This window comes from Mustela erminea, chromosome 9 (assembly GCF_009829155.1).
Source record: "Mustela erminea isolate mMusErm1 chromosome 9, mMusErm1.Pri, whole genome shotgun sequence".
NCBI classification, from domain to species: Eukaryota; Metazoa; Chordata; class Mammalia; order Carnivora; family Mustelidae; genus Mustela; species Mustela erminea.
The window spans coordinates 38702383-38726204 of record NC_045622.1 but is presented as its reverse complement, the minus strand read 5'-3'; the positions used below and the strand labels follow the sequence as shown (position 1 = coordinate 38726204).

General features: G+C 43.4%; 1 protein-coding gene across 5 annotated transcripts in view; it reads left to right on the top strand.

Moving 5' to 3' along the window:
* FAT3 (FAT atypical cadherin 3) overlaps window positions 1-23822 on the top strand; it is a 648153-nt gene that overhangs the window by 510304 nt on the left and 114027 nt on the right. For 3 of the 5 annotated variants that reach the window (XM_032359438.1, XM_032359434.1, XM_032359435.1), the window contains 4 exons: window positions 11600-11914; window positions 14261-14471; window positions 14930-14998; window positions 23574-23713. In XM_032359438.1, coding sequence (XP_032215329.1) covers window positions 11600-11914; window positions 14261-14471; window positions 14930-14998; window positions 23574-23713 — 735 coding nt within the window. The remainder of the gene's footprint in view (window positions 1-11599; window positions 11915-14260; window positions 14472-14929; window positions 14999-23573; window positions 23714-23822) is intronic. The other 2 variants (XM_032359439.1, XM_032359437.1) reach the window with 1 other exon arrangement.

Here is a 23822-nt window from a genome sequence, read left to right as displayed (position 1 = left end):
GAGATATGGGAGGAGGGCCAGAGAAGTGTTCCAGATGACTCATATTTGTTGTCTAGGTGACTGTAGGGCTAAAGATGCCTTCAGTTGGTTTTTTTCTTTTCTTTTTCTTTTTTCTTTTTTTTTTTTTTGGAAAGTTCTTTAGATTTTTATAAAATCATAGTGCCTGAAATCCTCATACCCCGAGTAGGAATGACGTATGTTCAACTCCCCTTGCTCTGGTCTCTGCCAAGAGCTACAGTTTTATCTCTGAAACATATCAAAACATACATCCTATCCATACAGAACGATTTTTACCAAGACCTTGAACCAAGGGTTACAAGCTCAAATGTCAGCAGAGCCCACTCTGGCATCGTAAGTGAGTGAGGGATAGCAGCAGAGTGTTTGCATGTGAAGCTTACAGGAATGTACTTCGCTTACGAAAGAAATGTGCTCTCTTCCATTTGTCTTTGAATATGCAGAATTCTCCATCTATCCTTTATAACCATTTTTGATAAGAATATGGGCAGTGAGAAGTATTTCTGCATTCGAAGAAAAATTTCTGCACGATGTTGTTGAATGACATTGACGTGGCTGAAACATCAGGAACAGAGGACAGAGATGATGGGCCGGTCCTTCTGAGTTTTCAGGAGAAGCTGAGAATTGGAATTTTTATATGAAACCTCTCTAGTTATGAATGTTGGCAGAAATTTTTGTACTACCCTGCATGGGCCTAGGAAAATTCTATCTCTGGGCCACCAATTTCTTCATGACTTTTACAGTAGTCTATATGTGCTTTCATACATATCCTTGGGCCTAATTTCTTTTTAAGTGAATTGATTTAAAATTCGTATTTTTAGGTAGATAAAGTGTTAAAGGACCTGATGAGTTGTCATACAAACCCATGCTGAATTACCAAGCGAGAGGAGCAAAGCTTTCTCCTGAGCTAGTAATGAGAACAATGTCTTTATTTTTTATTTTATTTTTTTTTTGCATTAAGTCTTGATTGTGGGAAGAAAGACCAAAAATCTGGTGTCTGGTGTAAGTGTTAGCATTGAAATCCAAAAAAACATCATCAGTGGAGCTAAAGGCGAGAGAGTCTGCAGGATAGAAGTAACATAAAGTGTGAGGTCCGGTGCTGGGAAGTAGGGAGGCTACCAATATACACTTCACACGGTAATTCATACCTGGTGGATTCGGTTTCACAGAGAAGGGGATGTGGAATAGTATACGGACGAAGGCCTTAATGTTGGGGGAATTACGAAATGGTACAGGGGATTGAGTCCTGGGGCTAATATGATGTCACATCTTAGTTCGTAGCAGAACTTTCTTAACGGCCCACATGTGGGCACATAGATTGGACCCATCTGTTTGAAAGGGGGAGTTAGCACATGTGTGGTAATCACCATCATTCTAAAGAAACTCGGAGGAGGTGTTTAGTTCCTGCTGATCGGGAAGATTAGAATCAAGCAAGTTTTATGAATAGAAAATGATGAGCAGATGAGCCTGGAAGGAAATGGAAATGTGATGAGATTAGTAGCTGATGTGTACCTCTCTGCAGGGAAAAAAAGCTTTAAGAGATGTCAGGCTGGGAAATACTTTATTTCCTGAAGTGCCAAGAAGAGATTTGGACAAAGCTTTATAATCTTAGCAGCCACTGCCAAAGCGAATTGGTCAAGGATCTTTCTGAAAAAGCAGCCATTTAGAAATCGCTGGGTCTAAACATGGCAGTGAAAAGGTACCTTCATTGTCCTGAGATGCAAGGTTCCCACATGCATCCAACCAACAAATGTTTTTTGAGGACCCACTGTGTGCTAGTGTGGGCCAGCCCCTGAAATGGCTCACAGACTTATGGGAACCCATGCCCTGCAGAAGACAGACCACAAGTGCTCACAAGGGGTCTCTGGGTGGATCGTGAGCAGATTTGTCCTGGGGGCCCCCCAATAATGTGACATCTTGGGACAAAGAGAGAGCATGCAAAAATGAACAGCATGATTCAGTGACCCCAAGACCTAGGTTCCAGGGATCAGGATGCCCCTCTGGTTTGTGCTTTTAACTTTTCAGGGCAAACTTTCTAGAAAATAGTTTCGAGTAAACTCTCATCAGATTAACATCATCTGATCCCTGAAAGATTGCTAACCCGACCATTCAGTGAATAGATTTTCTTGTTTCCATGCCTTTGTAACCAGCCTTCCTTATGTGAAAGGGAACACACCCCATTCTCTTCAGAAAGCTGCCCGGTGCCTCCTAGATTAACCTCTTCGCAGGACGTTACCTCCGTGCCTGCCTTTCCTACATCCTTCCTCCCTATCTTTTCTTACCTCCCTCACTCTGTACTTTTTCTCTCCTTTCCTGCTTCCTTCCTCTCATCTCTTCCTTCTTCCCTTGTTTCCTTTTTTTCCTCATTCCCTCCTTTTTCTTATTTCAAAGGAAGACTTTTCCCGTAAAAAAACAAACCATTCCACGAAGATATTCAACTGAATACACCTCCTGAAGTACCTGACTTACTGGAAACTGGAAAGCGCAGGGACACGAATCTTCCACAGTCCAGAGAATATGTCCCTCAGCTGTACCTAGGCAGGATGGTGAGTGACTAGAGCGCCTCTAGATGATTTCTTAATGCCAACTGATAGGTCAAGTCAGAGAAATCACATGTAATAAAACCGAGGGCAGGTGGTATAAAACGGGCTTTTTATTTCTTTCCCTCAAAGGAAAATATGGGAGATAGTACAGGTTAATTTTAGCTCAATCATTTTTACCTTTCAGAAGGTTTATCTTCAAGAGCTGTTCCTCCTGGGCGCCTGGGTGGCTCAGTGGGTTAAGCCGCTGCCTTCGGCTCAGGTCATGATCTCAGGTCCTGGGATCGAGTCCCACATCGGGCTCTCTGCTCAGCAGGGAGCCTGCTTCCTCCTCTCTCTCTGCCTGCCTCTCTGCCTACTTGTGATCTCTCTCTCTGTCAAATAAATAAATAAAATCTTTAAAAAAAAAAAAAAAAAAAAGAGCTGTTCCTCCTTCAAGACCTACCCTTAATTTAGTGTTTGTACATAGTTTCCACTCCAGAAATGGAAGGAAACACTTGTCTTCCCAACAGTGCAGTCATCTGAGCCCACTAGCAGACAGGTCTGGATTCTGACCCCCACATGGCTACTCAATGCCGTGGTATACTTGGAGGAGGTCATTTCTCTGTTTCTCCCCTGGTAGGGAGGAGATAAAGCTGTTTTCAACTTCTCTACTTTCTTGAGAAGATTAAGTTTTTAATGTTTGGGAAACATTTTGAAGACGAAAGTAAACAGAGCCTCTCCTCTAAACACATCTCTTCTTTTTTAAAAGCATGTAGCATTTTGAAAAATGCCAAAATTAAAACCTCTGCAATATTGAAATCACACAGCTGAGAAGTTATGAACACGAGGCATCACTTGAAGCTCAAAAGGCAGCTTGGAATTCTGGAGCCAATGTCTTGGAAAAATTAAGGTTATTGCCAGTAATACGATGTTGGTCTAAGAAGCTCATCTGTCTAGACCTGTTTCCTCATCTGTAAAGCGGGCGGAATGAACCAGAATGATGTCTAAACTCCCACTTACTTGTGAGTTCTCTTAATGTCTAGTGACTCTGTGCTTTGCTGAGTGCTGGAAAGCCAGTTTCTTTGCTCTGAGGCTCTTCAGTGCATATGAGAATGTTATAGGGAAAAGAAAATACTCAATAGTGGGTCCCCTTCCATCTGTTTGCCTACCCTTGATGATCAAGAATAGAGACATAGAGGGTAAGAGCATTGCTATCCACAACTGGTCTTGTGAGAAAAGCGTGAAAATAGATAGGCATCCTCAATGGAATTGATTGTAACAGCCGTAGCATCTAAAATCCTTTGCATAAAGAATGTGTCCTTTGCACCCAGTGACCGCCCTAGGCATACTGCTTTAAAATGTCATCGGAGCCAAGAGAAGGGTAACATTATTAGTAATTGATTACAGGCTTCATAACCTTTGTCCCATTATGGTGCACAAAGAAGATGATAATATTTGTACAAGACTATCAGGTAAAGAGAAAGGCTAACCCCAGCCAGAGATGACCAGCCCCGGGGATCCAGCTCTGTGAGGTCACACTCATCTACCCAAGAGTTAAGAAGTTCAGTGTCACAGGATATCTGAAACCTACTTGTCACGTGGTTGGAAGCTCTGCTTTGGTCTAAATGGCTTTATCTTTAGATTTCTTCCTCACACCAATCTATGAGCTAGTTCCTGAGACTTTTCATAATGAGATGGAGGAGAGAAACATAAATCCCCTTTGAGCTTTGTCTTCTGCCTTAGAAGAATTTCAGGGGCAAAAAATAGCTCCTAGAAATCAGGAGACTCAGCATAAGGACGCAAAGTACTCGGGAAGAAGGGGTACTGCCAGGACGGGGAGAAAGTATGTGGCAGCCACGTGTGAACGTAGAGATACTTGGTATTTGGGGCGTGATCAGCCTAGACTGTGGGCAGATGGACTGGTAGGATAAGGGCTCTGTTTCGGGAGTGCTGACGCCACCTGCACTGCAAAGAGGAAACCGTTGATGTCTTGCTAGGATGTACTGAGGCCATTGGAAGGATGGATTGGAACACATTCAGAGGCAGGAGTGTGGCCACACCCACGAGTTGGTGCAAGCATTTAGGGGACAGGCAGCAGAGGGTCGTGGTTGGGGGCACAGACCCTGGACTGGGTGGAATCCACTCTACTTCACCTTTCCCTGCCTGTCTATAACCTGTAGTTCGGGGATCATCCCCCCACCTTCCTTCCCCCGGGGCGTGAGGACAAATGGGTTAGTGTCTGTAAGCACTTGGAAGAGTCCTGCCCAGAGGAACATCACTGAGTGCAGGATAAATAAGAGGTAACAGGGAAGCTGAAGCCCTCCCCACCCCCTCCCCTCCTGCCTGGGCTCCTTTATCAGGGAGGAGGGGAGAGCAGATTTTGAGCGGGAACTGAGGGCTCAGAACTGTAGGAAAATAGCAGGAGACAGAACTGCGCTGAAGAAGTTTGCGTCTCAAGTCAGGCAACCGAAGGAAGTCGCAGCTGCCGCCCAAGACCTGGTGGCAGTTTTTCAGCAGTTGAGAACAGGAAAGGTGCCAAAGACCAGGGTCCGTCCAAGATGGTCCCAGTTTTCAAAGGAGGGAAAAGCTGGATTCTAGAAGCAGGGCTCCGAGCTCGGTGTTGATCTGGAGCCATGTTTGGAGAGGGAGTTTCAAACAGATGGTTAACAGATGCTTCTCCGGAGACTCTACAGGGTGGGGAAAAGCGCATGAGCTGTGACGCCAAACTGACTTGGGTGCGAACCTGTGTTTTGTCACTTACTGGCTGAGTGGCCTTGCAAAAATTCCTCACTTAACTTCTGAGCCCCACTGTCTTACTAGCTGTAGAATCCAAGTGGCGATGTCTACCAGGTTCCTGCAAAAAGTAGGGACAACGTAAATCACCACGCAAAGGACTGAGCAAAGCAGGCATGCTGTTAAGTGAGAGCCCTGTAACCAAAGACGCGGCAGAACGTAAGGTTTACAACAGAGCTCAGCAAATTCTTTATGTAGAGAGCCAAATAGCAACTATAGCATCTATTCTGGCTTTGGGACCCACATGGTCTCTGCCTCAATCTTTGGACTCTTGTATTTATAGCAGGAGAGCAGCTCCAGGTTACATGTTAATGAGTGTGTGGCTGTATCCCAGTAAAACTTTATTTATACAAACAGGCAGCCAGGTTTTGGCCTCGGGGCTATAGTTTGCCAATTCCCTGGTTTAGAACCGAACTGCCAGGGTTAAAACAATCTCTTCCACTTAAGAGCACTGTGACCCAGGACAAGTTCTTAAATTAAAGTTCTTTATCAAATAGGTGTAATCTATCTCATGAGACTGTTTGAACAATCAAAGGAATGAAAGGAAATAATGAAAGGAACCCAGCCACCGTGTTGCAAGGAAGCATAGGCTCAGCCCCAGCTGTGGTCCCAGCAGTGGCTAGTGTCAACCAATAGACATGTCCAGTGACCTACAGACCCAGCTCCCTGGGACTGCAGTTGCTTATGAGAGACCCCAAGTAAGAACATCCCCGTTCAGCCCTAGAAGCCAGGAGAGATAAATAAATTATTATGGGTTAGTTAAGCCCCTGAGTTTTGGGTTACACAGCAGCAGATTACCAAGACAAGGTGCAAGAGAAATTTGACTTTTTCTGTATAGTTACAAAAGGTAAACCTGGTCTTTGGGAAGCGACAGGCAGTCTGGGCTAATGACAGGCAGCTAGATTCAGGTTCAGTATTAAAAAGAGCTTTGGGAACAATGAAACTGTCAAACAACCAATGGGCTGCTTCCTAAGGCAGTGTGTCTTATTGAAAGCATGTAAACTGAGGCCAGTTCATGGTCTCAGAATATTATAGAAGGTCCAGAATATTATAGAAGATTTGGGGCATGCAAGAAAGGTGAATTTAGTATGAATACAGAATTTTTGTTGGGTGGTTTGTTGGTTGGTGTTATCTCCCAATTTCCCTCGAAAAGTTGAACTGCCGTGTAACTACACGGCACTGGATGAAAACTTCATTTGTTTAATGAATATTTGTTGAATACTTGCGTGCCAGGAAGTCATGGGTGAACAAAATAGACAAATGCCAATGCACATGGAGCTCATATTCTAATAAAAGGAGACATTCAATAAATAAGATTGTGAGTTAAATATATGTCTGATAATGAGAAAATGTCAAGGATAAAATACAAAGTATAGGAAGAGGGATATGTAATCCCTGAAGAGAGGTTTACAATGCCAAGTGTAACGGCCTGGAAATAGCCATTTATGATTAATTAATAGTTAAGGAGAATGTCAGAATTGGACTTTCCATTTTAGAAATATTTAATATATTTTCAGATACTTTCAATAATCCCCAGGGACAAGGTAGTGGACAAGACCCAAGGTCTCCACACTCAGACAGCATCCATACTTCTATTCTACTGTAGGGAGAGAGACCATAAATACAAAAACATCAGGAAATTTCAGTGAGTAAGAAGCGTGGCTTTCACCAGCTGCCTTGAATCCAGAATTCTCCATGTCCATCCATTTTTGGTCTTATAAAGCTTTTGCATCTTCCAGAGATAGACATATAAACATGTTCCTCTTTGTGGTTTTATCGTTATAATCCACTGGGTTGTGTTGATTTCCTCTGGTTCTACCTGATAATCACAGACCCCAAGGACACCACAGGAAAATGAAATGGACTGGACTGTACTTTCAGTGGAACTGCTTGCGTTATGGTTCCTTTTGTTAGGTGCTCGCTGTAACCACCTAAAGAAATGAGTCTTTTAGACTTTGATTAATTGCCAAACCACTGATTATTGATCATTGATGAGAACAGAAAATCCAGGTTAGGATGTCTTGGTATTCCCCTGTCGCATTGTGGCCGAGCAAGAAGGGAGAGTTTTCTAAACAATAGAATTCATCATTAATGAAAAATGGCTCAGTGGAGAGATGGTGGGGACTTATGTTAGTTTTGCTTTGGTCCCCGGTGCTGCTACTCCTTTTCCATAGAGACTGATTCCAGCTAGTGGGCTGAGCCCTAAGGCAACACGGAAAAATAAAGTCTAAAAAGCTGATGGAATCATTCATGATTGATATTCCAGGTACAAACAGAGCTGGACACATGAGTGGGTCTAGAGAAATAAAAATGGAAATGAAGACTCTGAGGTCAGAAATGACGTAGTCATTGAGCAGGCATTTACTGAGAGTACACTAGGTTACAGCAAGGATGAAAAAGTCAAGGTCCCTGCCTCTGAGCCTGTTGAAAGAGCCAAAACACATGAATAGATAACTTCAGTAGATTGTAGATAAGTGTCTGCAATGACCAGCACAGTTTGAGAAGTGGCTAGAAATCACTATGAGTAATCATGGGATTGGTGATGTTCTCATGATGTCCGGTGGGTATGAAAGTTGTACTAGCTCTGTCTAACCCCCATTCCTAGATTCATAAAGCAAGAAACACTTAGGGATTGTATGTTATCCATCTCTTAATTGTTTTTACAGATGAAGAAACAGAGACTTTTCAGTGTCTGAATGTTTCCTCCACTTATTATCATAGGGAAGAGTTTTAGATAAATTAATTCTTAATTTCATTTAACAACATTTATTTGACATGTGGGGCTGCATAGGGTACCAGAACATAACAATGAATAAGAGACAATCCCTGACCTAGGGTTGTTCTGGAAGGCTTGAGTGGAGACTGACAAGCTTACAGACACTGGAAAACACAGATGATAATTACTATGTACTGGAGTTATGCACACAGTGGAGTGGGAACATGGTGAGGGTGCCTCCATCTGTCCGCCGGAGGCAGGATTGACTTCGGAGAAGGAGTGTTGGAACTGAAGCTTCTAGAATGAGTCAGGCATATTCCCAAGAGAAGGCATTCCGTGCAGTCAGCTGTACAGAGGAATGGGGATGTTAGGAACATGACATAATCAGAACCTCCCAGGCTCACAGTGTAACCAGGCACAGAGGCTGGAAAGGGATGGATAAGGCACAGTAATAAGTAAGTCTGGCCAGAGCCTTGTCCTCAAGGAGCCCCGGAAGGGTGTCATCCAAGGTCAGTGACATTATCAGATTTTTAAGGAAGAAATAACTTTACAACAAAGATGAAGGTTGGAGACAGGGAGACCAGGAGGCTACTGCAGCAGTCCAAGCAGGGTGCACAACAGGTCTATTCTGCGGCAGTGTGTCAGAAAATGTGCACCTGCTGGCCTCCCAGCTCAGCTGGATGTGGAGAGCAAGAACAGGACTCTAGAAAGGACTCTCGGTCGATGCCCGGGATTCTGGGACAAACCAGCGTGGAAGTAGGTAGGGGGTGTCCTTCACAGAGAAGCAAAACAGGAGAGGGGGGAGATTTGAAGGTGATGCTTTCAGTCTGTGACATGAGAGGTCCAGAGAATAGATTGCTGGCATATAGTTGGACATACTAGTCAGCTATGGAGAACAAGCCTCCAGCACAGGCACAGGCGCACACGATGGGGAAGGATCAGCTGCAGCGGGTGCTGGACGCCATGGATAAGACAGAGGAGCCCCAGACCAGAAGGCCGGAAAGGCAGCTGGGCTCTGTTGTAAAAAGGGCCTCGAATGGTCTCCGCCAGTTTTCTAAGGTGAGTCTGCTTTGGCTGAAGAGGTTGCTCAAGTAAGACCCGAGTTAGAGTCTGACTCAGTAAATAAGCCTTTGTGGCGCACGTTCGACCTGTGTGGCTTGACGCAGGAGTGAGAGCAGCGAGCAGACCAGGCAAAGTCTGTTTTGCCCTTACACAGCTTATCAGCCCAGACGAAGAAGACTGTATTTATTTACTTTCCAAAAGAGCGCGGCGAAAGAAAAGTATAGGGTAATGTAAAGCGTACGCTTCAGGAAGGGGTGGCGAGGGGGGCAGGAGGATGGCGCTTGGTCTGTGGGCTCAGAGAAGGCACCCCTGAAGAAACGACATTTCAGCTGGACCTCGGGGATGAGGAGGCAAGACGGAGGGGAAGGGACGGGGAGAGTACTCCAGCAAGAGAGGGCGGGGTGTGCAAAAGCCCTAGAGGGAAGAGCTGTTGCTCCCTGGAGGACCCAAGGACACCTTTGTGGACTGAGAGAGCAAGACAGCGGGGTGCTTGAGGTGAGACGGGGTTGTGGGGACCCACCTTTCCCTGCTAAGCAGACATCTGGAACACCTGGGTGTATAAATCCAGCTCTACCCCAAAAGAAAGCATTCTTTAAAAGTATTTTAGGTATTTGTTTGAGAAAGAGAGAGAGTGAGAGACAGAGCACAAGGGGAGTGAGGGGCAGAGGGAGAAGCAGACTCGATCTGGGGCTCGATCCGGGGCTCGATCCCGGGACTCTGAGATAATAACCAGCGCCGAAGCAGATTCTTAACCGACTGAGCCACCCAGGCGCCCCCCAAAGAAACCATTTTTACAGCAGCAGGATCCTTGAGTGAGTGGTGAACTGCAGGCAGGAGGGCCTCTGCTTTCCTTGGCAGCCACGTGGCCCTGAACCAGCCCCAGGGCCCCGTCTCGAGCCCACCGCAGGGGATTTCTTGAGACGCTGTGAGGAGGTGATTTTGTGCACAGTGAAGACCGCAAGAGCTGTCTGGCGTCGGAAGGAGGCTGTTCGAGGAGGAAAGAGAGGCAGGGAAGTGGAGCGGCCAAGAAACCAATGTGTTTTGGTCAACACGGCTCACCTGGGAGTGTAACATTTAGAGCTCAGCGTGTCTGGGAAAATCTCAGGAGTCAAAATCCAGCGCTGGCACATAGTGGTCCCAACGTGATCTTTTGTGAAACATAACCAACCAATTGGGAAAATAACTTTAGAAGGAAACTTGATTGATTTCTCAAAGAAAGCAAGAACTCCTATGAAAATTTATCTTAAGTCTATTAAAGCCATTCTCCTAGGCGGCTTGTAAGAGAAACTGAACTACACTGCAGTTCCATTTTGCAAAAAGCCTTTAATTTGTTTTTGCACGTTTCTGGCCTTTGTTTCCATTATTCCTGTCAGGTTGCTTTATTAGGTGAAAAACTGGATGACCAGGTGCTGTAATTTACTGCTGTTTTTCTCCTTTGGGTGCCGAATACATCTTCATGTTCCTTCCAGCCTCCAAATATGTATTTTGTAGGAATAAGCTGTCTTATTCTAGGTAATGATCTAAAGAAGAAACACAGGTTCTTCCAGGTTTGTGGTCACACAGAACATTAAGAATTGCCAAAAACTTAATATCTGGCTTTGACTCTTGGTAACAAGAGGGGCCTTTGAGGCTTTGTTTACTCATCTGTTAAATAGGAACAAGTAAACCTCCACTTAGTGAAGAAGGTGTTTTGGAAAGTGAGTGATACAACGTATGCCAGAGTGTTTATGGACAGTGTCCCCATCCCCACGTATAAGTATTTCTATGATAGTAATTATTATCACTATGACCAAGAAGAAGATGACCAAGACACCACGTCTCCTTTTCATTTCTCTCCTCTCTCTCAGTTTTCCCAGACACTCGTAAGAATAGCACCTCAGAGATGCAGAAAGAAGTGTCCATCCCCCTCAAGTTTCCCAGAGGGGAAAAGCCATTATTTTGTTACTGTTAAAAAAAAATGTATTATAACTGTTAAATGTACTTACGATGAGCCATCAAAATTATGAAGCATATATTTCGGTTTTCCTTTTGTATAGTGGCAGTGCAAAACTCACAAATTTTCCATGAAATTGGAAGATGATGATATCGTTGTCCAAGAATTAGAAGAAATGCCCATTGGTTAACATGTACTAATGATGATATGGTTTTTTGTGTCTGTCGAGGGTCATACTTCATGACCATAAGCTTATATAAGCTAGTACGTTTTGTAAAGTCAGTCTTATTTTCCTCTCCCTCTCCACTCCACAGCACAATGAGAACTCTGCTTTCCTCCCACCGTTTCAGCAAGGATTTCCATTACTGGATGTAGAGCAGTCCCTGCTTTTACAGATGAACTATGAAAAGTTATACATTGACTATGAACGACAGGAATAAGAAAAGTTGAGCTGCCCTAAGGCACAGAAGAGGCCTTTTGTGGGCAGCCGGAGGGAGGAGTGGCAAGAAAGGTTTTTCTCCATTCTGATTGCAAAATGCTTTCTCTTTCAAAACTCAGGTGACCGTGACAGATGGCGGTTCCTCTCCAAAACAGTCCACAATTTGGGTGGTGGTTCAGGTTTTGGATGAAAATGACAATAAACCACAGTTCCCAGAGAAGGTCTACCAGATCAAGCTGCCAGAACGTGACCGGAAAAAAAGGGGAGAACCCATTTATAGGGCTTTTGCGTTTGACAGAGATGAAGGCCCCAATGCAGAAATCTCCTACAGTATCGTGGATGGGAATGATGATGGAAAGTTTTTTATTGACCCCAAAACTGGCATGGTTTCTTCCAGAAAGCAGTTTACAGCAGGGAGTTATGACATCCTAACGGTAAGATCTTTCTGAACCTCAGTAACATTCATGGGAAGGGGGGACTTCCTTTCTTCCTCATGTATATGCATTTGAGTAATAAATCTTTAGAGTGATAAGTACAGCCACATGGCTGTGGAAGGCTACTACTTTCTCCTTCAGTGAAATTTTTACAATAATGAGACCATTTCCTTCGGTTGTGTCGTATCAGCAAACCTCCTCCATCTCCAGTACACAGCCTGCCCTGTCACATACTCAGCCACACTTCCTACAGCCTTAAACCATTGTAAGGTACTCATCATAGATGAAAACTGAGGGTAGGGGAACACGAGAGTGACATGTTACACCCACCACCCAACATATCATTCACTTCCCAAAGAAAACAACTCTTGTAATCATTGACAGTGTAATAGGACATGAATTTAGCCGTGAAAATTGAGACACGAATCTCAGCTATGCTTATTCTGCATAAGCTGCCAAAATGAAAAAACTTAAGTAAGAAATGACTGCATTCTTCATTGTTAGAGAATTTTTTTAAAAAATGAGCACTATCTCAAATAGAGACTTAGAATTCCTGTATCTAAAAGTACCACCTGCTCTCACCACCCCCCAACACTTGAGAAAGGTAGCATCTAGGCCAGAAAGGGGATGGATTATCCTTATGAGTGATGGGTCCTTGCCAGTGTCCCAACAGCTGTCAAGAGTCAGCTCCATCTGCCGTCCTTCTCTGTTGTATAGAGTCAGTCCTGTATTATTTTAAAGGATGGTCTGAGTTCCTTGATTTGTCTTTACCGTCTTATGGTCTAGACTTGGGTTTCTTTCCCTGCTCAATAACCTATCCGGAACTGTGGGCAGAGAAAAGAAGATAACAGAGAAGTGACCCTCTTTCTACCATTAGCAGCTCTGATGTAATGTGTGTTACTCTAGTTGTGTGACAATGGGAGACTTTGAAGACTGGATGGACGAACTGTAGTGGATACTGTTTGTGCCCCAGCCAGATCCCCATAGGCTGGTGTAGCTATGCCCCAACTGCTGTAGAGTGTTGGCTGCTAAGGGCTCATATTTTCCCCCTTCTAGAGAGAATCATCCTTGGCTTACCTTCTTGACCCAGGAGGTTACACACTCCCATCCCAGGCCAGCAGCCCATAGCCAATGACTAAGTGGTACAAAAGGCGGACCCCTTGCCTCCAGGTGGATTCAACCCAGCTGTACAACTGAGGATTCAGAGCCCCCCATGGGATCAGGCTGAGGTTAAACTTCAGCTGAGACCACACCTATGTTTACCTTCTTTCTCCTGTTCATCCTGCTTCATTCAGTGCCTTTGTCCCAAGAACACTTCCACCCAAAACGATTTGTACTCAAATCCCTGTCTCAGACCCTGCTCCTAGGAAACCTGACCGAGGAAGACATGAATCCTCGTAGGTCTTCTATCCCACAGGAAATTTCTGGGGCAAAGTGGTTGTCATGATTCCATGGCATTTGGGTGCTGTGAATTATCACTGTTTTTAAAGGCTGTAACAAGTGACCATGCACTTGTACGTGTTATTTTTAAGATGTGATATTTTAAAATCCTTTTTTTAAAATTGATTTTTAAAAATTTTCTGTCCGTGGTTTTTGCTTGTTGAACTTGAACCGTCATTGAAGTCCAGGTCAACATAGCAGTTCACCCTGCACAGCTGAGTGGGCAGAACTGATTTCTTCAGGGCTTATATAAGACCATAGGGAAGAGTCATTAAAACCCTCCTCCCCATCCCGCTGTCTCCAGGAACCCATGCTTTCACCAAAAGAGTTGTTTGCCCCTTCAGAGTTGGCCTGAGGGGCTTCCAAGGCAGTGTGAGCAAAGCTGCTGCCTTTCCCACACCTATCCCCTCACCTTCCTCGGATTCTGAGTGAACACAGTGCTTTCCCCAGAATAAAGCAGAAGGAAGGAGCCGCACAACACGACCACACACATTCTCATCCACACTTAAGGATTCACGGCGCACTTCATTCCCTTTCAAGCATCACCACCAGAGGTACAAGGAATCAAATGAGCTATTCCTACTTATGTGACTATCAGTCATGCCCATAAAACACTACAAATGGTAAGTGCATCTTCTGTTTTTCAAGTTTTCCACATCTGTAAAGTTGGTGGTGGTTCAGATCACCTTCCAGTGAATGCGGTATGGGACCCCCCCCCCCAAACATGACTCAGTTGTGTCCCCTGATTCCTGAGCACATTCTCCCCAGACTCTGCCATCCTTTCCCTTTGCGGACACCGTGATGAGGAGGGATTCTTGGGCCCACGATGGATGAGGGACAGACCCCAATTTCCACAGGGATCTGAGCTCTAAGACCTTTTTCTATGTTCTCTCCATATGTGAGTAGATAAAGGCAGTGGACAATGGGCGCCCACAGAAATCCTCCACGGCCCGCCTCCACATTGAATGGATTAAGAAACCACCCCCTTCACCTATACCGCTGACTTTTGACGAGCCGTTTTATAACTTCACAGTCATGGAAAGCGATAGAGTCACCGAGATTGTAGGGGTGGTGTCTGTGCAGCCAGCTAACACCCCTCTGTGGTTTGACATAGTTGGTAAGTTCGAGTCCTCCAGAGCAGTAATGGGCAATGTAATCACGGACTGGAGTAACTAGCCAAAAAAAAAAAAAAAAATGCAAAAAATACCAAGAAATATAAAAAATACAAAAATAAAAAAAACAACCCACTAACAATTAGTGCTAAGATGAAAAGATGTATAGTGCTGGAATGCAAAAGAGCCAGTAAAATGAATAATCGACCTGTGCTTTCGTTCCAACTCTGTAGCTAAGCTGAACAGAAAGTGCTCTTTGGCTGGATTTTCCATAGTATGTTATTTACTGCAATCTTAATGTCTTTCTGTGTGTCATTTAAATTCTATTGTCACACTTGGCTAATCTCATTTCTAAATGTATTGATGGTACTAGACTTGCTGTCCTTCATTTCTCTCTTTTCTTCACCTTTTTTCTGCATTCTGTTCTTTTTTTTTTTTCTGCTCCCGACTGCCCTGCTTCAAGGTGGCAAGCATGCTCGAGAGATGTTCTATATTCTACAGACAGCTTGTGGGCAGAACTGTTCAACAGAAGGTACCCTTAGTGCAAACACATTTGCTAAAATACAGCTATCCAATCTGCCTTTTACGGTTTTTTTTTTTTTTTAAAGCAAATTAAATTACATCTTTCATAACTGCCTATGACAGGCTCAAGTGCAGCCCACAGATTTCATACAATGCCTCTAACAACTATTGCATTACTCGAATCCACTGACTCCTTTGTTTGAGGTTTGATGGGGTTTGGATTTGGGGGAAGGGTGGTTTTGATTTACTTAAAAAATTATTTTTTTTCTCGCTTTTGAGGTATATGGGCTTTTGGTTGTTTTGTTTCTATCATTTGGTAGGTTGGGTTATGTGATGGGGCCTTTTCCAATTGGAAAAAAGAATTAAAATTTTTCCCAACACCTCTATTTTGCAGCAGTAGTGCCATTCATAGACCTAAAAGCTCCACCAAGAGGGTCCCTGGCTGCTATCCACAAAAGGAAAGGCAGGAAATGGAACCTAGATATATAGCCAGTGAGCGCTTCCTACGAGAACGGAATAGAGAAAGCAGATGGAAGCGTGCAGAACAGACCGTGGGAGCCAACCTTTACATTCCTTGAAAGCAAGCAAGCAAGCACAGCAGGCTGCAAAAGGAGAGGGCAAAGGAGCACCCCTGTCCCCCCACACACAGGCAAGGAGAGGCAGGGCAGGGCAAATAAGTGCCGAGGACCAGGAACCAGAATGGGCCATAGCTCATAGGAGACAGCAGGGAGAGGATGCCGACCCCGGACTGGACGCCGGGTCGAGCTGGAGCTGACTTCCCACGCTTCTTTGTGGGAGACCAGAAATCCAGAGACCTGGTCTGGGGGAATCATTTCCCTCCACATGTCCCTGCCTGGATGGGATGGGCAAGATCCTATCCCTCTTCCCAGGAATGGCTGGATCTGCAGAAAGCATTGAGAACATTCCACATCTGTTTTAATGAGGCACAGAAAAAGAATGCCCCCTGGCCTTCAATCAAACCTCCATAGAAGGTCCTTTGAACTCCCCCAGATAGGCGTGTTTTCTGCATTATTTCATTTGCTGGAATGCCGGTAGAATGTCTCTGTTTTGCTTGGTTGGCATTAAATCTACCATCCCTGTACCTGGCCATCCTCATTCCAAGCTTTCAACTCCTTCTTCATCTCCACTTAAAGCATTTGAAATGGAACCTCTTCTGATCCGTGAAAGATGTCTTTGAGTCTGTATCTTCTCAGTAGTTTTCAGTCCATTAAGTTTTTATCTGATGCTGCTTCTTTCTTAGTGAAACAGAGAACGGCGTGCGCGCATCACCTTGTTCTCTATGCCATCCCCTTTGGTGGTTCCTTCACTGCCACTTCCAACTGGAGTCACGGGAAACGCATCTCACTTTCTCCCTGTGTCCCTGGTGCCAGGCCTCCAGGGGCATATGCAAGAGGGATTTCTCTTAAATAGCCCAGGGGCACCTGTCGGTTATGTGTCAGACTCTTGGTTTCAGGTCAAGTCACGATCTCAGGCTTGTGGGATGGAGTCCTGCATCAGGCTCTGCACACAGCATGACATCTAGTTAAGATTCTCTTCTCCCTCTGCCCCTCTCCCCTGATGTCTGTCTGTCTCTCTCTCTCTCTCTCTCTAAAATAAATAAATAAACCTTTTAAGAAATAAGTAAATAGCCCAGAGAAGAGTGTAGTCAAAACCCAGCAGGCAGCAGGTCTCTTGGCATTGCTGTCCTTTGCTGTGGGAGGGCTTCGTGTCTGTCATTAGCCACCCGTTTATCTTCCTCCTCCCCTGACACTCCAGTTGACAAGCTCCTCTACACCCAACAGCACTGCTTCACACCCTTGTGTGATCCACACATGCAATGTCCTGCCCCGTGACGCAGCCTGCTACCATCCCCCCTGCCCTACCTCACATGTACCCACTTCAAAAAATCCTCCAAGCACACTTTTCTCTGACGTTCAGTCCCAACAGCCATTTGATCCCAGATATCCTGATCAGTTTGCAATTCCTCAGCCTTCCTGCGTGTGTGTTTGTGTGTAGTAATGCTGGTAATGCTGCATGTCACCTTACCTGCATGTTTTCACGTTAGCATTTTCAGGGCAATGGTGTCTTTTCATTTGTGTTGATCCAATCTCCATTCTTAACAGTCAAGGCCTTTGTCTCCTCATCCCTTCCTCCTGCCCATGCTTGTGTTGATTGCTTCAGGGTGAGTGGGATAAACAGTGGTGACCCATGGAGATGCTCCAGGCAGCCAATTATTAGCCCTACTAACACCTCTTGAGACCAATCCAGAGTTAGCATGACCTTCTGCTATATTCCCAGCCTTAGCAACCATGGCACCGTGGACAAAATGAGAACTATCCCGAGAAGAGAGGGGCAGTTTATAGGTGACTAACCTCCCCGGATGGAATCCTTCAGGCTGCCCCAAATACATAGCCAGAAATCATCAAAAACATAGCACCAGTTTTCATGTTTCTCCACCTTCCTGTTTCTAAATGCCACCCTCTTCCTAATCCTCTCGGTGTCAGTTCTCTTAACAAAAACCTACAGCGTTGTCCCTCTAGTCTAGATGCTTTCATCACAGAGATTTCACTGTAGATCTGGTCACCTCTAGCTGAGCTTCTTCTGCAAACTGAAATTACTGGGCCCAGTTCCCAAACAGAACATGATTTTATTTCCATCCCCACATCCAGCCAACAATCTCTTGAAACACCGATTCTGTTTCACCACAGACATTAAATCTTATCCCCAGGAGCTGCGGTGGCTCTCACAATCAATATGGTCTCCCTTCCACCAAATCCCCCTTTTTAGAATCCTTTCTAATCGAACAGAGTCTTTTTTTTTTTTTCAATCTGCTGACAATGCCTTTCCCTTCTCTAAAAATCTATTGTTTTCTTTATCATATTCAGATGTTTCCTTCTCACTTTCAGTATTTCTTGCAAAGTTATCCTTGACCATCCAGACTCTACTCTCTTTTCCCTTTGGTAACTGAGTGTCTTCCTCAGCCAAGCTAACTCAGAGGGAAAAGATAGGGAACACGGCTTCCTGATGTTTAAGAAATTTGGCAATATACTATAGTGGAATATTGGCATATACCATTAGCATAGATCTGAAATGAGATCTCATATTGAAGCTGCGGTCTTGCTTAGGCAAATACTCAGCAACTCTTCCAAGAGAGTCAAGACCTGGTTCCATTATACACCTAGGGCACCTAGACACCTATACAGACATTCCAGAGCTTTCAGCATCCTGGCCTAGCACTTGAAGTTTACAGATGCCCGTAGCAAACGAATTCTCATTAAGTAAGCAGAAATAGTGTTTCTGCATGCTTTTCCCCCTGGGAGTGTAGTCTCCTCATTTCCATATTTCCGGATCTACCCGATTCTTGTTTAACCGCATTCCTTTTCCTCCCACCGTAATATAAATTCATAAAAACTATAGCAAGAGAGATCTCATTCCCAAGTGTGGACCCCTTTACCACAGATCAGCCAGTCACTTTCCTGTTCCTCCGAAGAGACCACTGCTTACAATATTATGTAGCGGGACCCTCTTCAGCTTCCAGAAACAGAAGCCCTACTTGTAACTCAGTAAAGAAAGCTGTAATTAAAAGGAAACACCATAAAGTTCAGCTGTTCTGTGTTTAAACAGCCCAATGCACAGCATGTTCCTTCTCTGTGTTAAAAGAGAAATGAAGGGAACAAAAATAACCCATAATCCTTTGTGGTTTTTATCACATATCTTCACACTTCTCAGGAGACTATGATTCAACTCAGCAGCTCCTTGATTTACATTCTTTTAATGTGCACACAATCTGGTTCCCAGCTCATTCCACATATCTTTATCCCAATGGCAAATATTTGTATTGTAAAGACCACCATTATTATACACTTCAAACAATTCCACTTCACCCACAGTTTGATGGTGGATGCTGCCACCCACTCTTCTTGCTTTTTACTTGGTACTTCGGTTAGGAAAATGGTTTTTCTTGGGGACAGAAAGCACTTGAAATATCTTGCTTATTGTCCTTGAAAACAATTCTCTGATGGTGCAAGCTATCACATAGGTCCAGCTCTAGCCAAAAGGCCTGTCCATGTTGTAGGTATATAAAGATCACCTTGGCTCATACATGGTCATAGATTCCTACAGACTTTGGGTTCTGGGCTGCTTTCATCACATGAGCTTACATCTGTCCTTCTTGAGCCTTGTCCCCAAGTGGAGCCATCCCTTAGAGTTGGATCAAGTGGGCAAGTGAAACTCTTTGGTAGCGCTAATAGCAGGTCTGGTCTCTGACAATAGACTGAGTCTTTTCTAATCAAGCAACCATGTTTCCTTATCCCAAAACTCTTACCCAGCCCTCCTGAGAGAAGCCATGTCTGTGTACCATTTCTAACACAGTTGCGTACCCATTAGAGTAGTATTTGCTCAAAGACATTCAATGGACCTCAAATACTTCATTTCTCCTATTCTGCACTCTGTCCCTAATTTGATCCCCCAAAGCCCTCCCGTTTCTCCATAGTGACATTACAGACCATAGGAGCACATCTGAAGAGGTTTCAGCGAAATAATAAAAAGTGCCAAAAGCACCTCGTACATCAATTATTTTAAGAAAATGAATTTTAAACCAGATTCTAGAAGGATTTTCCTTCCTACCACTGTTTCCTGACCTCTACCCAGCATCTCCTGCCTTCCATGTAAATATCCTTTTCAGCCCCATATTGTGCTTGCTTCATTCCAAGACAGAAAATTATTCATGATCAAACCATAATCGGTGTTTAGCATTTTTCCTTAAGTTCGACGTACATGCCGAACTTGAATGAACAGCTTGTGAACGACTCCCTTAATTCAAGCAGCTCAGTGTTTTGGAAGCCTCTCACATAACACTTCCCCCCTTGGTGACTACTAGATTTCGGTTGGTGTTTTTACAATTACACACAGAGTGGAACGGAATCATATGCTAGGGGCCGGGCCTGGAAGCTTCTCTAAAGGGGAGGCGGTAGGGTACCCGCCATTGGATCTCATTATGGAGACATGGTGACATTTTGTACCCTTCTTTAAAGAAAGGCTTGACCAGATCACAGGCCAGTGCCCTGCTGCTGAGCATAGTTAAGCGGTAACTGCTGGCTTCAAGTATTTTCACCCCTGTCCCATTTTTGAAGCTTTTTAGGATATTCTGACTTGTTATGTTTAACTTGAGAATCCAAGAGGAACCCAACCCTCCTCTTCTGCTCTTCGTTTACTCTATTACACCCGTCTTGACCAAAAATGGTCACAGAGCCATGTTCCTGACATGAACTATCTGTTATGTGGGCTGTTCACAACCTCGCTTTTAACCATCTCTGCCGCACACCCCCGCAGCAACATTCAGGCTGTGACTTTTCTAATTTCCCACTTTGTTGAAGCTCAGACCAGCTCGGCGGTGTCCTCCCCTGTCCCCCACCTTTCGTTTAGCCTAACGCTGCTGCACTAGCACACTCTGGCTTTGCATGTTGTGTTACTGGCTCTGAGGAAGCACATCTTGTTGAAACAGAATGCTGCTAGCGAGAAAAGACTCCTTCCATTTGATAGTCTCACCCCAGATGAATTGGACGTGGTTCCCCATGAAATGAAATCACCTTTCAGGCTAAAAGGGAGCCTGAGAAATGAGCCCTGGGGGAGAGATACGGAGTCGTTCATGAAATGGATGCCTAAGTGGTAGCTTATTAAATCGTGTGAGGGTTGATGGTGCACTGCTGGTCTGGATTCCGCCTCCCTTTTCAGAAATTCAATTTAAAATCAAGGGAAGATTTGGGGAGCCTTGTTTTCACATGCAGTCTTGGTTTAACTCGGAGCACAAGCTCTGGAAGCAACTCTCAAAGGCTGCTCACCATATTGACGGGCTGAGAGACACTTCACAGACCCTGTCTCTCAAGCTCGCCTTGACCTGCCTTTCATTTGTCTATCTCCCACCCTTTTAGAAGTTTCTAGAGTATTGGAAACAGTAACGGGATGTGAGGGAGATACACACACATACACCCAATCACACACAGCAAAAGGAAGAGAGATAACTTAAAAAAATCATATCCCTTAAAGTAGCCAAAAATGTTTTTTCATATGAAAAATGACTAATAAGAAAACACAATCTATATGCCATTTGTAAACTATGCAACTTTTATGCCACTCGGCCCGTGAAATGATTATGTCTTTCAGCACAGGGCCCTGAGGAAAATGGGCATCCCAGGCAGTGAGAGAGAACACATAGGATTGCCCCATTTAAGCAGGAACTGAAGTTGGAAATCTTGGCTTGTCTGTTCTCTGCATTTCATTTTCATGCATCTTTAAACGGGAGCAAACCAAAGTTTTATAATTTGCATAGTTTCTGTTTTGCCCTGACCTACCAATTTCCACCTTCTGAAATTAATTGACATAGCAGGATGACCTTTTCCTAGATCCTAATCCTGCCTCCCCCCAAAATAATGTGTTTTCATATTTAAGAAAGTAAACAACCTGGTTAGGAAAACATGCGAAAAATGATTTTAAATCTGATTTAAAATATGAAGTAGCACCCACCCAAAACAGCCCAGGAAATGGCAATATACCCTTCCACACAGGTCTGACGTCTTTGATGTCCTTCCTTTGAAACTTTCTGTGACAAAGTTTTTTTTCAGAATGTACTAGTTGAGGGATGCCTGGGTGGCTCAGTTGGTTAGGCAGCTGCCTTCGGCTCAGGTCATGATCCCAGTGTCCTGGGATTGAGTCCCACATTGGGCTCCTTGCTCCGCAGGGAGCCTGTTTCTCCCTCTGCCTCTGCCTGCCACTCTGTCTGCCTGTGCTTGCTCTCACTCGCTCTCTCTCTGACAAATAAATAAATAAAATATTAAAAAAAAAAAAAAAAGAATGTACTAGTTGATAGCAAATGATTTTTCTTTGCTCATTAGGGTGGTAGTTCAAGGTGCTTGAAACAGCCTTACATTTTATTTCATGTAGTTATCAACAGGAAGCACTCCCTTCGAAAGAGAAACAGTGACCTGAGGTTTGCTTCCCTGATTTCCTCCCCTTTCTCCTTCTCCTGTTCTTCAAAAGATTTTTTTTTTTTTTTGGAGTTAACATTAAGTGCTCCTCAGTAAATCAATTAAAGATATTAATTGGAAGATGAGTCTCTTTTTAGATGAAATTTTTGAAAAATATATCATCTCCAAGTAATTCTGTGGTCCCCCTGTATCTCCATAACTTTAATTAAATGTCAAGGGCAATTATGTTCCCTCTAGCAATTAAATAATCTTAAGTGTATATTGCAGCTGTAAGCAATAAGTATTTGAAATATATACTACTGTTTTGTTTTTTTTTTTTTTTTTTAAGAAAACCATATGATTTATTTTGTGTCACCGTACATCCCATTCTACTAATTCAGGTTAAATTCTCCTTTCTCTGAAGTCAGTCATTCACTCATTTGTAATTGTAGTATCATAGAAATTGTATATGGTATTTTTCATTGATCAACAAAATGAAATGCAGAGTATGGTGAACATAAGAGAAGCCAAGATTTCTTTCCTAAAATATGAAATTCAGTGAAAGCATTGCCCTCTATGCTGTAGCTAAATAAAATTACTATCCAAGAACAAAATTAATTGACATCATGAAATTTCAGACTAAAATAAATAGAACTTGTGAACATGTACTGATATTTAATTAAAGTCAGTCCAGCATTTATACCATTATCTTTTCTCCTCCTTAAAAAGAAAAAAAAAATCATTTTGGGAAAGATCATAAACCACATTTTAGTTCACAGAGATGGAAACAGCTACAGTAATTTCAAAATAGCCTGTGTTGTCTTTGCACATTGTTCACAGATTGTGGGCTGTACTTGGTCCGACAGACTGGAGAGGAAAAGTTTTTTAAACTTTTGTACTGATTGCTTTATGAGTGATATCACATAAACTGAGGTATTCTTCTACTTCCTTCCAGATTTCATTTTATAAATCTCCCATAAACTTGCTACTTATGGGGGACAAAAATAATTCACACTGTCAAAATGGCAAAAAAAAAAAAATTTTCTATAAACGCCCCAACTTGCAGATACAAAGTTTTTTACTTGAAACTCAATTTTTTGGTCCTTTTTCTTATTTTCTACTATTTATACTTTTATTTCTGACATCTACTGGAGGGAATCTGAATTCTATCAACCAAATGTTTACCATCAATCCTAGATTTAAGAATGTCTACACAGTTTTGTTAATAACTGGACTACTTATTTACTTAGAATTTAATCTATTTTAGAAAAAGCAGAAAGGTCTAGAAATTCTTAGCAGAAAAACCACAAGGGGGAGGGCCTTAAGCTTTCTAAATATTTTACTGAGTCAGGTTATGCTTTACTTCTTTAACATTAGTGCTGAGGTTTTTCTTTGCAATACATTCTTTTTTGTGACAATTGTTATGCATTGTAGAGGCTGTGTTTGGAAATACAAATTAAGTTGGAAATAAAGAGGTCCCATTTAAGATGTATAAAATTGAACCATGGGGATGCCTGTCAAAAAATATTTCTATATGAGATCTCCCTTTAAAGCTATATGCTTCAACAGATGTAATAACTTCTCAGATATGCTAATTTTGTGTTGTTTTTGTGAAATCATCAGGGGGGAATTTTGACAGCTCTTTTGACGCAGAGAAGGGTGTCGGGACCATTGTCATTGCAAAACCTTTGGATGCAGAACAGAGGTCCGTCTATAATATGAGTGTGGAAGTCACCGATGGGACAAATGTTGCTGTCACTCAGGTAAGATGTCAAATTACTAAATGGTGAGAATGCCCAACGATCTGCTAATGTCAGTGGTTCAAGTGATTAAAGAATGTATTGGAATTTGTAAATGTTGCCCATGGTTTTC